The following is a 16978-nucleotide window of genomic DNA, read 5'->3' as shown; positions in this document are numbered from 1 at the left end:
AAACTTTAGAATTGTTAAGATAGAAAAGCTCTGAGGAATGGTTCCATTCAATGTGAAGAAATGGAAATACAAAGAGGATAAGACTTGCCCAAGGTTCTAAGTGACTTAGCAGCAGAAGTTACAGAATGAGACTCCATTACATCACTGCCAGTATGTGATGTGACAAGGTTCTTGAATCAGACAAAACTTTACAAATGTAATAGCTTCTTTTTATAATGTACTTCTTCATTTAAAATGTCCCTCTCCTCATCTATCACCTAGTACAGTTATTTAAAACATGGTTATATAGTACTGCCATTGTGTAGTGTGTGATCTACATATAAAATACTGCATGTGCCCAAGTTAAAACTGCTCCTGTACAGCAGGGAGTCCCAGCTTCTGAGGAGAGTGTTTTTCTATTCATGCAGGCAGAAATATCTGATTCAAATACAGTAGCATAATGTTCAAAAGAAAAGAGAATGGTTTTTTTCATGGATAATAGTTCTCAAAGGGAATAATTCTCCCTTGCACTACAAGTTATAAATCATCACAATTATAAAATGAAGACAAAAATAAACTATTGAGTAAATATGGTGATTTTTATCTATAAACATTTACACAGCATAAATTGATTCCAAATATATCTCTTTTTATAGAAAGAATACATTTAATACCTTATTAAATATATTTTCAAAGAAAAAAATTGATAATTCATTATAATTAAAAATTTCTGCTCTACAAAAGACACTGTTTGGAGAGTGAAAAGATAGCCATGGACTGGGAGAAAATGTTTGGACAACACAAATCTGATAAAGGAGCAGTATCCAAAATATACAAAGAACTCTTAAAATTCAACAATAAGAAAACAACCCAATTAAAAAATGGGCAAAAGATCTGGAAAGCTCACCAAAGAAGATAGACAGATGGCAAATAAGCATGTGAAAACCTGCTAAACGTCATATGTCCTTAGGTAATTGCAAATGAACAATTAACAATACTAGAATAGCGAAAATCAAAGACGCACAACATCAAATGCCAGTGAGGATATGGAGCAATAAGAACTTTCATTCACTGTTGATGGAAATGCAAAATGGCACAGCCAAATTAAAAGACAATTTGTCAGTTTCTTATAAAACTAAACATATTCTTACTATATGATCCAGCAATCACATTCCAAGTATTTACCCCAAAGAGTTTATTTCATATATACATATGTTTTTTTTGGGTAAGGAAGATTGGCCCTGAGCTAATATCTGTTGCCAATCTTCCTCTATTTCGTATGTGGGACAGCTGCCACAGCATGGCTAGACAAGCGGTTCCTAGGTCTGCACCCAGGATCCAAACCCACAACCCCCGGGCTGCTGAAGTGGAGTGCGTGAACTTAACCACTATACCAGTGGGCTGGCCCTCCCAAAGAGTTTAAATCTTAAGTCCATAAAAAAACTTGCACACAGCTGTTTATAGCAGTTTTATTCATATTTGCCTGAACTTGTAAACAACCAAGATGTCCTTCAATAGGTGAATGGGTAAACAAACTGTGGTACATGTAGACACTAGAATATTGTTCAGGGATAAAAAGAAATCAGCTATCAAGCCACAAAAAGACATGGAGGAAGCTTAAATGTATACTGCTGTGTGAAAGAAGATTCCAACTATATCGCATTTTGGAAGAGGCAAAGCTACAGAGATAGTTAAAAGATCAGGGGTTTGGGGTGAGGGAGGGATGAACAGGAGGAGAACAGGGAATTTTTAGGGCAGTGAAACTATTCTATATGATACAGTAATGGTGGATACAAATGTCATTATACATTTGTCAAAATCCACAGAAAGTACACCACCAAGAGTGAACCATAATGTAAACTATGGATTTTAGTTAACAATAATAATTTATCAATATTGGTGCAATAATTTTAACAGATGTATCACAATAATGCAAGATACTAATAATAGGGAAAACTGGGAGGAGGGGGTGAGAGGGTAAATGGGAACTCTATATTTTCCACTTATTTTTCTGTAAGCCTAAAATTGCTCAAAAAATCTATTAATAAAAAAATACTATTAAAATGCCATGTAAGAGATAATTTTAGCTACTAAAGCATATCTTTTACTAAGGTAAAAAGAAAAATTCCTATTTTTTCTACTGAGATAAATGTTTGGAGATGAGATTCCTATACATAACTTTCAAGTTATAAAGATGCATCACTGAAAAAAGAAAAAAGAATTTTGGTTCTTTGATAATAGAAAATGGTACTTTCATATTTTGTACACAAATACTCAAAAAATATGGTCTTAAGCATGTATTTCCTAGTTTTAGGGGTCATGCTTAAGGTTTGGTGACCAAATATCTATAAATATTTTTCTTTGTAAATTCTTTAATTGATACCTTCTATATCTAATAGATTTCCAAAAATTTTGTATAAAAATGTCTAATAAAGAAAATTTACATAGGGCAGAAATTGGTTATTAATTTTATTCTTTAACTCAGTTTTCTTTTTGGTACTTGTGTGAGAAAATCCCAATTTTTTATATTTTTAACTACGAATTTCCTCCTAAATTAGGGTCTTCAAACCAAAATTCTTTTAGGAACAAATCTCCATTATCAAACAAATTCTTACAGATTAAGTAGAGCTGTTCCCCACTGAAGTCCAGGTGAAGGACTCTAGAGTCTTCTTTCTCTGCTCCTATTCCCTGGACTGGAGACAACCCCAAGGAACCATAGCGCTTTAAGAGACAAAGTTTTAAACTATCCTCTAAAATATAAGGATTTCCCAATTATAAAATCCCTTACTACAGTATTTTCTATTCCTATTATTGATGCTAATAAGCCTCAGTAAAATACAACAGCAGTGTTTAAGATGAGGGTAGACTAATACAATACAGTCAAGAAAATGTACCATGCATTTTGATTATAACCATGTGAAAATGTAATTGCACACAACAGAAAAGACGGGAAGTCCTTTCAGCAAGTTGTAAGTAGTTTTATGTTCACTGGATGCTTTTTTTTTGTTGTTGAGGAAGACTGGCCCTGAGCTAACATTCATGCCCATCTTCCTCTTCTTTATATGTGGGACACCTACTACAGCGTGGCTTGCCAAGCAGTGCCATGTCTGTACCCGGGATCTGAACCGGCAAACCCTGGGCCGCCAAAGTGGCATGTGCGAACTTAACCACTGGGCTGGTCCCCATTGGATGCTTTTTTATGTAAAAGTTGCTAGTGTAGAATAAATCTTTTTTACAAGGAACCTTGAGCCCTTTTAAGTATCTTGAAAGTCAGCAGAGGAGAAAAGGTAGAGGGATTAAGAGCAATAAAAGCTATCAGAAGCAGACTAGAATATTTCTGAGTTCTCTTCTATCAATTTTTTTAATATAACCTGAAAATCTACCAGTTAGAGATTCATTTGGGAGAGTAAAATTTTTTAAAAATGCAGATACCTCTGGGGGTGATCCTTATTATTTGGCTTTATGGTGAATTGATTCAATCAGATTGTTTTCTAATCAGACAATTGATGGGGACTGTCAAAATAAGTATTCAGAAAAGTAGGTCTAGAGGATGCAGGGGGTGGGCAGTGAACTTTGAAGATGAAGGGTGAAAAGCTATAGAAAGAGCTAAAGTGAAGACAAACTTTGTCTAATCTAATCTTGCATAGGACTGGCTCTCTGCCTAGAAAAGAAAAAAATTATCTCCCTGTTTCCTTTGGTTGGCTCTAATAATGCATGTTCTGCTTCCAGGATCTAAAACTTATGTTTACTACTGTTAGGTTACCCATACTAGGGGCATAATAAATTTCAGGGGACTAGCCTGGGAAACTATTCACCACAGAAGCATTGCTTCCAGAAATAAATGTATTCTGAATTCTCAAAGGCAACTTACAGTACATTTTTGGTAAACTAGGAACTGCCTATAATCATCTGATTCTCAAAGACAATTCAGGCTGAAATTACGAATTATAAATTAAAGAAATTATCTTTATTAGTTAGAAAAAAGAAACCCAAAATATAACATGACCTGTGCTATAATGATGTGAACTGTAATGGTCTCTGCCTTAGTTGGCTTGGGCTTTCTTAGCAAAACACCATAAACTGGGTGGCTGAAGCAACAGAAATTTATTTTCTCACAGTTCTGGAGGCTGGAAGTCTGAGATCACGTGTCAGCATGGTCAATTCCTGGTGAGGGCTCTTTTCCTGTCTTCCGGACAGCAGCCTTTTCATTGCACCCTTACATGGCCTTTCCTTTGTGCATGCCTGAGGCCTTATTAGGGCCCACCCTCAGATCTCATTTAACCCTAATTACCTCTTCATAGGCTCTATCTCCACATAAGGAACATTGAGAGGTTAGGGCTTCAACTCCTTTCAATTCCCTTTTGTGGGAACAGAATTCAGCTCACGGCAGACTCTTTAAAAAATTATAAGCAATTACTATTAGGAAAAAGAAGAAAGAAAATTTCAACTTATTAGGCACTGAGATCTCTCTCTCTCTTTTTTTCCTTCACTCAGCCTGTGGCTTTCTCTATGAAGCACATAACATGGTAGCAATATACATTTTTTTACTTTATTCTACATTTTGTCTATTATATGACTATAAACATGAATTATATATTTATCATCTAAAGTATTGGCTATTAAAGAAGAAAACATATAATCTTTATAGGTGGTTAGCTTATAAGGCACAATCAGTTTATATATAGAGTTACATTTAAACAGAGCTTTAAAGATGTACATGGTTCAGGCAGCAAGTCAACTGATTCTTCAAATACCTGTAAAGTTATGTTTAAGGCTCCTTGGAGGTCCTCAGGATGTCTCACTACCGGAGTAGCAAAAATAAAAGTTCAAGGTAATAGAGAATATAGTTATATACTATTTTATGCTATAAGACATTATTACAGAAAAAAATTATTATAATGCGGTCTTTGGGTACTAATTGCAATAAACCACCTGGGGTAGCATCCAACTCATGCCTAAGTTAAACCAGATTTTATATTAAGCTAGCTCATGTTAAAACTGGATTCCAATGTGTTCCAATTTTTACATAATTTATAATGTATAATATTGACCAAATCTTCCACTCACTTGAGTTATTTTATTATGTCCCTAAAACTCAATAATTGATTTCTAGTATTATATACAAGAACAAAACGAATGAAAATATTAATGTAACTTGCTTTACATAATAAATGTTCCAAAATTTGATAAATATTTTTGAAAAAAAAATACATAATTTAAAAACACTGAAGGTAGAATTTACCCATGAAAATATCCCTGTAGGGTTCAAAAATAGACTAGATACGGCAGGAAGTTTTTGATGTGCTGAATACAGCAGGTACAAAATATTAATTTCATAGCATAAGTATCTTTTATTAAACTATAAAGAAGCCATAAATGAAACATAAGACTAGCTTCTGTGAACCTGTGCATGCAAGCATATTTCATGCCCATTATGACCAATTCACTTCGAAATTGACAACTTTTGGATTCATCTCCCTCCTAACCTCCAGTTCTGACACTTAAGTTTATGATAGAGCTAAAAAGAAATGCTGGGGACTACTTCTTTCACATCTAAGAATATTTGCTTGACCTTTTGTATTTTTAAGGATTCTGGCAAGAAGTTAATGCTAGGCAAACTAAATACAATTCTTGCTTTTAAATATAAAACCACTCCTCAAGGATTCTTTTGAAGTGAATAAAAATGTGCCAAGGGGCTGCTTTTGCTCCCATTGAAAGAATGTCTTGTCCAAAAGCTAAAAACAGTTTAAGTGATTTTTTAAAAACAATTCTGAAGAGAAAATAACTAGTTTATGAATTGGAACTTCCACAATGGTATAAGTGGCATGGATATTATACCTAACATTTTTTGCTCATAAATGAACAGAGAAACATTCCCACAAATATAAAAGCAAAACTCATTTTCCAAATTTTAATAGAAAAAAGAGAGGTAGCCATTATTAAAGAACACTAGAAACATATTTGAAGATTAAAAACATAAAATAAAAAAAGAGAGCTGTGCAAATCTTAATAATTCTTTCTACTTTTCTTTCTAGCCTAAGGCAAGGTTAGATTCTGTTTTTAAATTCCAAAAACTTAATGGAGGTTATATTTAAGAACAATTTAATGACTGTATTGCAATTCTGAACAATTTATGGAGCTTTAGTAACATTTTAATAGAATGACCCCTTTGAGAACTCAGAATTACTGTCATCTGGGGATGAAGAATGAGAACATCCCTATGTCATCACCAAACATGCAAAGCTTTTGTCCTTGGCATTAGATTTCTGAGTCTTACCCAAACACTTGGGTTCAATCCCAACTTGAATGAAAGGGCATAGTAATTAGGTGTGCTTATTTCCTAAACAATCATTCTAGTAGAAACAGAAACCCTCAACTTTCTAAAGTTGCAAGCTTCCCTATATTTTTCTTTTTAATTAACAAAACTTACATTAAAAAAAATTAAGTTGTATACAAGGAACTAGGAATTACCTTAACAAATATCCTGAAATAGGGATATTATGTAGACAGTCTGTAAAGAAACATTAACTTTATACACTTAAAAGTAAAAAATACTACACATCTTTAACAAGGAAAAATAAAACTAGAGATTACAGATGTTTATAAATATAAACCAGCTGAAATAAATGCTGCATGAAACTATGAAATATATTTTGAATTTAAAGAATACACTATTAAAACTAAAAACAAGACATACACATGAAACACTCATGAGTATTCATAAAATCTAAGGCAACAAAATATGGAAAAATTAAGCAAATTGTAGATTTTTTATATTAGAGGTCAAATTGGATTTGGTGGTTACAAAAAATATAACAAAAATGATTTACTGAGCACTTGTTATGTGCTTACTAGGATAAGCACCTTATATGAATTATCTCATCTAATCTGGACAAGAGATCTATGAAGTATAAAGACCTTTCTTATCCTTATTTACATACAAGGAAATTGGTCACGTGCTAGGAAATAGGCAGACTTGGCTTTTGTCATTTCTCATGCCATAAGCCATTTGCTTAAGTGAAATGCAGCTCCATGGTACAAAATGTTCTTCAAAGAAGAAACAGCTTTCAAATATATTAGTGGCATACTTTTTGTATAGAGTTATGCATCACTTAACAACAGCAATATGTTCTGAGAAATGCATTGTTAGGTGATTTCGTTATCGTGTGAACATCAGAGTGTACTTACACAAACCTAGATGGTACAGCCCACTACATGTCTAGGCTATATGGTACTAATCCTACAGGACCACTGTCGCATACATGGTCCATCATTGACCAAAACATTGTTATGCAGAGTACGACTGTATAGATAAATTAGGACTACTTTTAGTAATTAGCCTTCCATCACCTCAAATAAGCAAACAAAAATATCCAACTCTACCAGAATCTACACTACAGAATAAACAGCAGGCTCTATACTTTTTTAAATCATAAGTTCCTCTCAAACTGGTAGAAACCCCAAATTTTATCATTCTTTTGAAACTGAAGAAGCACAGATTAAATGTGCAAAAACTCTGGAGAACCAGCGTGAGTCAACAGAGAGACTGAGAATTTGGAAGAGGAGAAACAAGGTAGAATGTTAAAATGCTTAACTCAGCATTACTATTGGCCTAAGTAATTCTTCATAGATACAGATTTAGCCTGGATACCACACTTGGGGACTAGATTATCAGGGAGATTTTGGCTAACTTGTTGCCTTGATATACTGCTTCCCTATAAAGGGGCTTCAGTATTCGGCTATAAAATGCTATATTAAGCCTGCTGCCAGCCAGGCTCTCATTCAGCATCCATTTCCTTTCTGACTAATACTTCTCGTAATCTGACAGTAGTTTTAAACGCTTGGCAAGGAGTCAGTAATACAGGTACGGCAGCACAAGGTGTTCTGGAGGATGATTTGCTTTGGTGTAAACATCCTATCCAAAATAGCCTTCAGGTAAAGTGAATTAAGGTTCTTTTTTTTGCCAATTTCAGGAGAAGTCAAAGTTTAGAAATACAGAGAATGTTTACATCTCCATACACTGCAAGTTTTAAAAACTGTAAGTTAAAATGAACAACATTATAACTTTGTAACTTTTACTTACTTTCCTGATAAAGATTTTAGTGAAAAAGTGTGCTGCTGCATTTTTCCATTTTATAACACTTTTTATCCTAATGCCTTCAGAATCAGAAATTGAACTTAACTAGCTATTCTTAAGGAAGTTGAAAAGCAGAATAACTAAAGGTCTCAGAAAAAAAATCAGTGGGCCTTGGGATCTTTGAACAGGTAAAACTTTCATTTCCATTCCATGGAAAATTGTTAAAGTTTGCTAAGGAGAATTTTATTAAAACCCGATTTCTATATGCTGTCAGTCTTTCAAGGTTCCTGTTCCTCTGGTGCCATGATTAGGATCTCTAGGCCACAGTAGGAAGTATTTAGAGACACTGACCAAGATTCCAAGATCCCAGGTTTCTAGAAGCATTGTAAGGAAAATAAAACTACGTTATATGTCCCTGGAGGTCCAACCTCTAAGGGATTCCTTATACAATTAACTTAATCTATGACAGGTATATAACCACACAGACTTTTAGCACTAGAAAGGATCATAGGGACCATATTCCCACCCCCTTATTAAAATATGAGAACTGAGCTCTAGAGATGATATCTGATTTGGTCAAACTAATACTGTAGTAAATGGTCAAGATGGAACTAAAGTCTAGGTCTTGGCTTTTACCAAACCTCTTCACTACTTAGTATGCAGATTGTAAAATAATGGGGTAGAGGGCTGGCTTAAAAGTTACAGTCTAAATATCTGCTTTTAGTACATTTTGATTTTTGCCCTGGAGAATTTTAGCATAATTCATTTACAACAAGGTAACCATATTTTAGCCACTAAACAGACCTGCAGAAATAAGGTACTCACCCTAGGAGCTTATATAAATTCCAAGTGATAATATAGTTAGAGAACATAATCCACCTGACTTTGAATATTTTGGCCACTCACATCAGGTGCTGCACCTCATGGGAGATTTAATGTGCTAACAATGATCACAAAAGACATCTTTAATATTTCCAACTTATCCTATTCACAATACATTTTTATTCAAGAGCTCATGAGGCAAATCTTCAAGTCACAGAAAGTAGTTTATCTACTTGGATTAAAATCTAAATTTGTTTATTCAATAAACACATATCACCTTTATATGAGGTACTGTTCGAGGCACTGCGAGGGATATTTAAAGGTGGATAAGCCAAAAATGAGACAGCCTTGTACAGACATGAAGATTGTGCATATACAAGGATGCTCAGCTGAGGGGGCAAATAAGGACTTATTGAAATAGGGAAATGCATGAAAGCTCATGTTCTGCTTGACAAGCCTTATACCCTGGCAGGAAGCTGTCACAAGTGGGGTGAAGATGCACCTTTTTCTAATTCACATAAAGGTGCCCAGTAGGCTATCTAGTGGTGGCTTTGGACAAAAATGCCACCAATCTTTCAATAACACAAATCTGACCACGACATTCCTTAATAAATTTTTCAATGGTTCTCCCTGCTTAAAGGAGAAAAGCAAGTTCAGATGATATCCAAGTCCTTCACACTTTTCTGACCTCCTTTTCCTGCTTTATCATCTACTCCTTCCACATGTAGACTCTTTTTCCAGTCATATTTCAACCTTTAACTGGATCTAGAACACACCAAATTCTTTTATGCACCTCTGCCTTTCTATCTGCCAGGGATGCTCCCTTCTCAGCCCTAGCCAACTGGGGAACTCCTATCACCCTTTAAGACTCAGATCAACTACCCTCTTCTGGCTAACTAGCCCCTCTCCTTCCATCCCCTCTTGTGTGAGTCACATTCTCTTCTTTCTCCAGTAGTATTCTGCACATCATTAGATCATGCCATATAAACACATTATATATAGAACTTTGTTGTTTATGTCTTTCCCTCTGAACGGCAGGTCTTACTCACGATGCCTGGAGAATACAGTAAATGAAGAAAGAAAAACATAGTTTCTAACTTAAAGTAGCTTACAATTTTTGTGAGGGTGACAACAAGATAGCTAAACGCTACTGTACGAAAAGAACATGTAAAAAATGTAAAGATGTTTCATATCTGCTGTTTAGTTTGCTAAGGCACTGTCCCCAAGAGCAGGCAAACCTTTATCAGAGATTCAGATATGTCAAAGGGATCTATGAAACAGTTTCGAAGACTCTTCTGCTGACTCAGAGGCATGAAGAGATCATGAAGAGTCTTTCAGGAGGAGTTGAAAGATCCAGTTTCTGGTCCTGGGTTTGTCACTTACTTGCTGTGGGATCTCAGACAAATCAATTATTTTTGCTTGGCTCTAGTTCTTTTGCTATAGCACTGTTTCCATAGAGTTAGGGTGCTCATAAAAATAATGTATACAAAAAGACATTTAAAACTAGAAAGTGCCACTTTAGTGAATGTTAAAACTGACATTTTTTTTGGTTGGCAAAATGACTTCGAATCCACACATAAATCTATCATTCATCCCACATTACCGTCCACTGATTGAGTGGGAGATAGTGGTTGCTTTGCTGGACTCCAAGAAGTATAAAACCTGGTTTCTGCTGTAGAGAATCTTACAGTTTGTTTGGGGAGATGAGGCAGCTGTTTACATTAAAATAACTACAAGGCAAAATATGGTAAAAACTAAACAAGTAAAACAGAAATCAGTGTAAAGGAGTTCAAAAGTTAGAACAGTCACGATGGTTTCACGACAAAGCAGTGATTTCAGGAGGTTGTGTAAGTAAAGAGTATTTTGAAATTCTGAGTATAGATATAGAATTTTAGGCTAAATGCACAAGGAAGAATGGAGAGATAATAAGGACCTCAAACAAGAACAGTAGACTGGCTGGCTACAGCAGCATGTTTCCACAGGGCAGCTTCTGATTCGGTAGGACAGCAGGTCGCAGGCCGTCTACAGGAGGTTGCTAAGTGCTGTGGTGCCCTGCTTCACTTTCTAGACAGGAACACTGCTGCAGCTGCTCTCTAACTACACTACAACGAGTGTCTGAGACCAGGCCAAAAGGTGTCCTGTTCGGCTTTAGGATCTTTATCCCTATCTCAGATGTGTTTTTAGACTGGTCAGATGAGGAGTTAATCTATGCCAGATTCTAATAGTACATTGTTCTTGATTTTCAGTTTGGGGGAAATTGTCACAAGAGGCTTCATGTAGGAAGAGTACAGACATCCTAAGTGGCTATAATTGCTCCTTCTGTTTTCAGTGTGTGGGAGAAAAGAGAGAGGATGTCAGAAGGAACGTTAATCAGCAAGATAGAAAAGTAATTTAAGGCTCTCCCTTTATTGGCTCTAATAGCTCAAGTACAGTGAATGGAACCCTTCTCAAATTAATGAGGCACACTGGAAGGTGATTTTTTAATGTCAAGCTGGCATGAGGACCGTCAGCTATTATTAAACCCAGGAGAGCACAGACTATAAAACAGAACTCAGAGCAAGACACATCATTTTGGTAAAACAGAGATAGACTAAATTTCCATGAAGTTAAAGCTTTCTGAAAACTCAATGTGAAATGTATTTAACTCTAACAAATTGCTTTAAAAAGACTTTAGAGCTAGATTCATAAGATTACACTAAAAATCACCATATTAAGCAGATTTTTATATTTTGAATAAAAGGGTAAGAGGCAAACTCAATTACCATTTAGCCTTCAGATGAATTATCTGGTTATTGAGGCAATGCAAAACATATTACCATCTTGTAGCAACATGATTCAATACTTGAGTGGTAAATATAAATAGTAAACTAAGAGGGGGCAGGATGAGGGGAAGGAATGTTTATGTAACTCTTTATGTGTCAGACATTGTTTCTTGGTGCTTTTACATTTGTTATCTCATTTAACTCAGAACAGTTTCAGGGGCCGGCTCCGTGGCTGAGTTGTTAAGTTTGCGTGCTCCGCTGCGGCAGCCCAGGGTTCGGATCCTGGGCGCGGACATGGTACTGCTCGTCAGGCCACGTTGAGAAGGCATCCCACATCCCACAACCAGAAGGACATGCAACTAAGATATACAACTGTGTACAGCGGAGGTTTGGGGAGATAAAGCAGAAAAAAAAAAAAAGAACAATTTCAGTCATGTAGATATTCTACAAATGAGTAAAGTGAGGTTCAAAGAAGTTAAATAACTTGCTTAAAACCACCCTGAAAGAAAAGAGCTACAATTTTATTAAAAATCTACTCAATTGCGACATTAAAATTGCCTCTTTTGGAAACTGAATTCTCAAATCTTAACGTGAAATAAATGCTATGATCATCTATATTATTTATAAAATGTATATTGATACCTGGCTCTTAGATACATTATCAATTTCACTTAATGAGATAATGACTAAAAGGAGGATAACATCCAAATACAAATAAGCAGTCAACCCAAATTTTACAGATATTAGTTGTTGGCTTATGTCATCAAATTCCTACACAGAGAGGAAATTATGTATCTTATTCATCATCTCGGTTCCCAAGCACATGGTACATGCGTAATGGGTCCAGTTATGGCTTTCATGTGCATATATTTGTGATTGTTGATTTCCTGTCAGTGGGTAAGATGAAAGTTTTCCTGAAGTAACTAGCATAATTTGATGAAAGACGAATAAATGAAGTGGAATTTGCTACAAATAACTTAAAAAACAAAAATCAAAGCAAAAGAAAACAATAGCTATAACCAAAAAAGACTTATTATTTCCTCCTGAACAGAATTCACATCTGCTTTTAAATGCCAACATGTTTTTCCATGAACTGGGAGCTACAGCCAAGAAGCCAAAGACAATGAGGTTCTGGCCACGGAGGAGTGGCAGGCAGCAGAGATGGCTGAAGGATGCTGCCTGCTTCAGCCACTCTTTAGAGGCTGCTCCCTAGTGACCACATTCCCCTTCCAGCTGGCGACAAACTTCCTCTTGGGACTCCTCTGAGGATAAAAAACATGGTTCATTTCTCTGTATACCTTCTCCAGAGAAGGAAAATGCAGTAACTCACAAGGTACAAGGAGCTATTTCAAACATGGTGCCTGTGGAAGCTTTTATGGAACAATGTTGACTGGGCAAAATAAAGCACCAGGTGAAAAGAGAATATTTTTTACAAGTGACCCCCTGATCCCAGTCTTTTAATGAACACCATCATCTCCATTCCAATCATTCTCTACAACTTTTTAATTAAAAACAAAAACAAAAAATACTCACTACAGATAAACATTTTATGGTTCTAAAAAACAGAGTGCCAGCAATTTCCTCATCTTTGGCTCACCTGGCCAAATTCTTGTTCATATAGCTAATAGTGTACAGTTAAATAAAATTAATTTTATGTAACATTGAATATACCACTCTCCTGTGAAGACAATTAATTATCAGTATTTTCATTTTTATACCGAAAGTGGCCACAGAGACATTCCAACTCTGAAAAAGCGGCAGTGTCTGTAGCAGGAAGCATTGCTACATGAGGGTTCCTCTTATGAGAAATGAGAATGGGAAGTCTATTTGTCCTAAATATAATTTTTAAAAATCTTTTTTCCTTTTTTTCCAGTTTATTAAGTATTTGTTAAATATGTACTATGTGGTAGGTTCTGTACTGAAGGATATGACCTCAGCCTGGGGAAGAAATAAATTAGTTACATCAGTGGTAAGGTACTGAGTCTGTGGGAGTCAGGTGACTAAAGTTCTAGCTTTGAATTTGTTTCACTATTTAAAAAATCAAAACTAACTATGGCTTTCAAACATTGCAGTGCCATTTTTATTCTGATGGAAAGAGGGGGAAAAAAGATGAGATCTTAGATTTTATGTGAAGCTAAATTTTAACTGTCTTAAATTCCCTATTTATTAATTTTAAGACTTCAAAAAGAATGATAGTTCTTCTCAAACAATAGGGCACCTGAGTGAATTGCCTAAATATTCAGAAGAAAATCCCCCCAAAACAAAAAATGCGGCACAAACCTGTCTTGTCCAAATTGAAAACCCTAAAACTACTAAAATATAGTCCTGGAATAAATGTCTATGAAGGTATAATAATATATGGTTATAATTAGGACCACAGGGGGATACCTTTCCCCTACTCCAGCATTATGGGAGATAAAAATGTAATTTGAGGAGGGAAAGAATTTTCTGCTACTTTTCCTGTGACTATTTTTAGAAGATCTGATATAACATTAATCAGACATGAAGGTGCTTATATTTTAGACTGACTAAGACATGTACTACAAAGAACTAGCAAGCTGGTACAGTAACTCTGGCACCAAATGAGTTTTTCCCTTTCAGGCAGACAGAAGCTCACTGGCTTTGATTTTTGTTTTGCACTTCTATGTTACCACCATGAATTACTTCCAAGTGAGAAAGACACACTTATACTTGCTAACTGCTCTTCCACTTCACTCAGCTCAAGTGAAAGATTTATGGTTTCTTTTCCTTGCTGTTTCCTATAAACGACATATCATACACATGATGCCAGCCCTTGGTCTCACATCAAAAACCGAATTCTAGAAATGCTGGAGCAGTCAGTTAACAGTAACTATATGTTCATTTTAACTTAATAGATGGTCATGCCAAAGAGATACTCATAAAGATTACTGTTTCAGACAGGACTTGAAGGTGAACACGCTTAATTGCTTCTCAAGGTACTTTCTACTTGGCTTGCCCCACCCTCAGTGGAATTTAAAAAACTAAAGGAGGAAAATCAAATACACATAGTTCATGGCTGAGAAAAAACAATGGGATAGATTTGGGATTTATTTCGGTTGTTATTAGCTATGACAGCATGCTATACTAAGTCCAATTCCACATGTAAATTCATCTATAGTACATGTTATCTCTCCGGTTTTTACAGAAGACAGATAAAAACAATAGGAAGCAAAACAGAATGTGGAATCCCAGTCTGCTGGATAGTTCAGAAGAATGAAAAGAATCTACAACTTGTTACTTTAAAAAGTATTAATTTTCCAGTACAAATCCCTACCAATGGTATTCAGAAGATATTTCTGTGTTGAGGAATATATTCCATATTTTTCTTAAGAAATGCATGTAGAAAAGCTACAAAATTATTACAATGGAATTTTATTTTGTAAATAAAAACAGCCTAAGTAAAGAGTTGCTAAGGACAGAAAAAATGTTTATTTGCCAAACTTAAAATTGTTATATTTTCACAGAGGTCTTGCTGTTCTTGTTGAGAGTATATTTTCACAGTTTAGGGCAGACTGTCTCTTTTACAGTTTTTATGAGAGAATCTTTGTTAATACACAAGCAGGTTGAGATAATTTTCCAGAACGATAAAACATGATAATGCCAAGTCTTTTGTACTGCAGAGTGCTTTCATGATATCCTAATTCCCCCACCCCCTTTTTTGTTGGTGAGGAAGAGTGGCCCTGACCTAACATCTGTTGCCAAGCTTCCTCTTTTTTGCTTGAGGAAGATTGTTACTGAGCTAACATCTCTGACAATCTTCTTCTATTTTGTATGTGCAACGCTGTCACAGCACGGCCTGATGAGCAGTGTGTAGGTCTGCGCCCAAGATCTGAACTTATGAATCCCAGGCAACTGAAGCAGAGTGTGCAAACTTAACTACTATGCAACTGGGCCAGCCCCCCTAATTTCATTTTTATGATTTCTATGAGAAAAAGTAGGGAAAGTAATATATCATTTTCATTTGATAGGTCAAGAAATCAAAGTCAGAGAAGTGTGTGATTGGTTGGAAGTTGCTGTATCAAGAAGCCCAACAGAAGAATCTTCTACTTCTAGTTCAGTGTTCTCTCCACTGTATTATGCTACTTCTTTCAAGAATACATTTTGAGAAATAACAGGAGACAGGTAAAAGCAATTGAGATATAACAGAGGCCAGGTAAAATGCAATTTAATTTAGTGATTACCTGTTACGTAATGCATTTTCTGTTTTAAGATTTCTTAATATATAGTTATTTAAGACAGTTGGCATCAAGCAGTCTTTTTTGCTAATAACCCCAAGCCACCACTTTGCCCCCATCAAGGTATTTTGAGGGAAACTATCTTACCTCTGCTCCTGAATATGAATCTGTTTGGAGGATGAGTTCATCCAGATCAACCTCATTACTGATTGGCATAGCGTGAAACTGCAGGTTAAATATTTCCCTTCTTGTTGCTGCATTTGGTAAAGGCACGTAGATGATTCTATCAATTCTTCCAGGCCGCATCAAAGCCTATAAAGAAGATGGGGTAATGTGATTCACCGAACTCAGAATTGACATTCCACATGAAAGGTATCCAAAGAAAGGGGATGTCCAAAATCTCATGAATAACCCACTATTAATTAGTAATTAACACAAGTACTAGAGATTCTATACTCTATTTCGAAGATTCAAACAAACAATTTCAGATTACTTTTGAAAACAGCAAAGCAATATTTCTGAGAGGTTTTCTGTTCCTCAGCTAACCGTCAGGTCAGTAAAAGATGACTATTTTTTTTTAGGGAAAGGCGTATATGACTTGCGTTCATCCTATCAAAAGAGATATTTTTGTAACTTCCTGTAATAACTCCTAAGACATGGATTAAGCTGTTTTAGAGAGCCCTCAAAATAGCACAACTCTGGTAAAAGAATACTTCTACGGCTGAATGTAGTCAAACGAACTTCCCTAACATTTTATTGGAGGCTAATGCCTAAATTATCTTAGAGCTAATGAATTCATCTAATCAGAAAAAATTATTGAGCACACATGATATACCAGACATTGTTCTTCGTACTAGGAAATACCATGAATAAGATACACATATAAAATTGACTGTGCTGATGGTTACACGTGTCTGTGAATATAATAAAAACCATTAAATTATATATTTTAAGTGGGTGAATTCTACAGTATGTGAATTATAACTCAATAAAGCTATTAAAAGAGATATGGGTCTAAAATGTGTGTGCATGTGTCTATTGAAGGGATGGGGCAGCCTTTAGTTGAGCTAGTGAGAGAAAGTCTCTCTGAGGAGGTAACTTACACAGATGCCCAAAAGAGTCAGTCATACGAACATCTGGGG

General features: G+C 35.5%; 1 protein-coding gene across 3 annotated transcripts in view; it reads right to left on the bottom strand.

Annotated features, from left to right (window-relative positions):
- Positions 1-16978, bottom strand: part of AFG2A (AFG2 AAA ATPase homolog A) — a 307360-nt gene that overhangs the window by 52136 nt on the left and 238246 nt on the right. For 2 of the 3 annotated variants that reach the window (XM_014845518.3, XM_070504718.1), the window contains exon 15: positions 15984-16148. In XM_014845518.3, the coding sequence (XP_014701004.2) occupies positions 15984-16148 (165 nt within the window). Of the gene's footprint in view, positions 1-10426; positions 12013-15983; positions 16149-16978 lie in introns of those variants that run through there. The other variant, XM_070504719.1, reaches the window with a different exon arrangement.

The sequence above is a fragment of the Equus asinus genome, chromosome 3, assembly GCF_041296235.1.
Source record: "Equus asinus isolate D_3611 breed Donkey chromosome 3, EquAss-T2T_v2, whole genome shotgun sequence".
NCBI classification, from domain to species: domain Eukaryota; kingdom Metazoa; phylum Chordata; class Mammalia; order Perissodactyla; family Equidae; genus Equus; species Equus asinus.
Note: the sequence above shows the minus strand (reverse complement) of the source record. Positions and strands in the feature narration are given on the sequence as shown.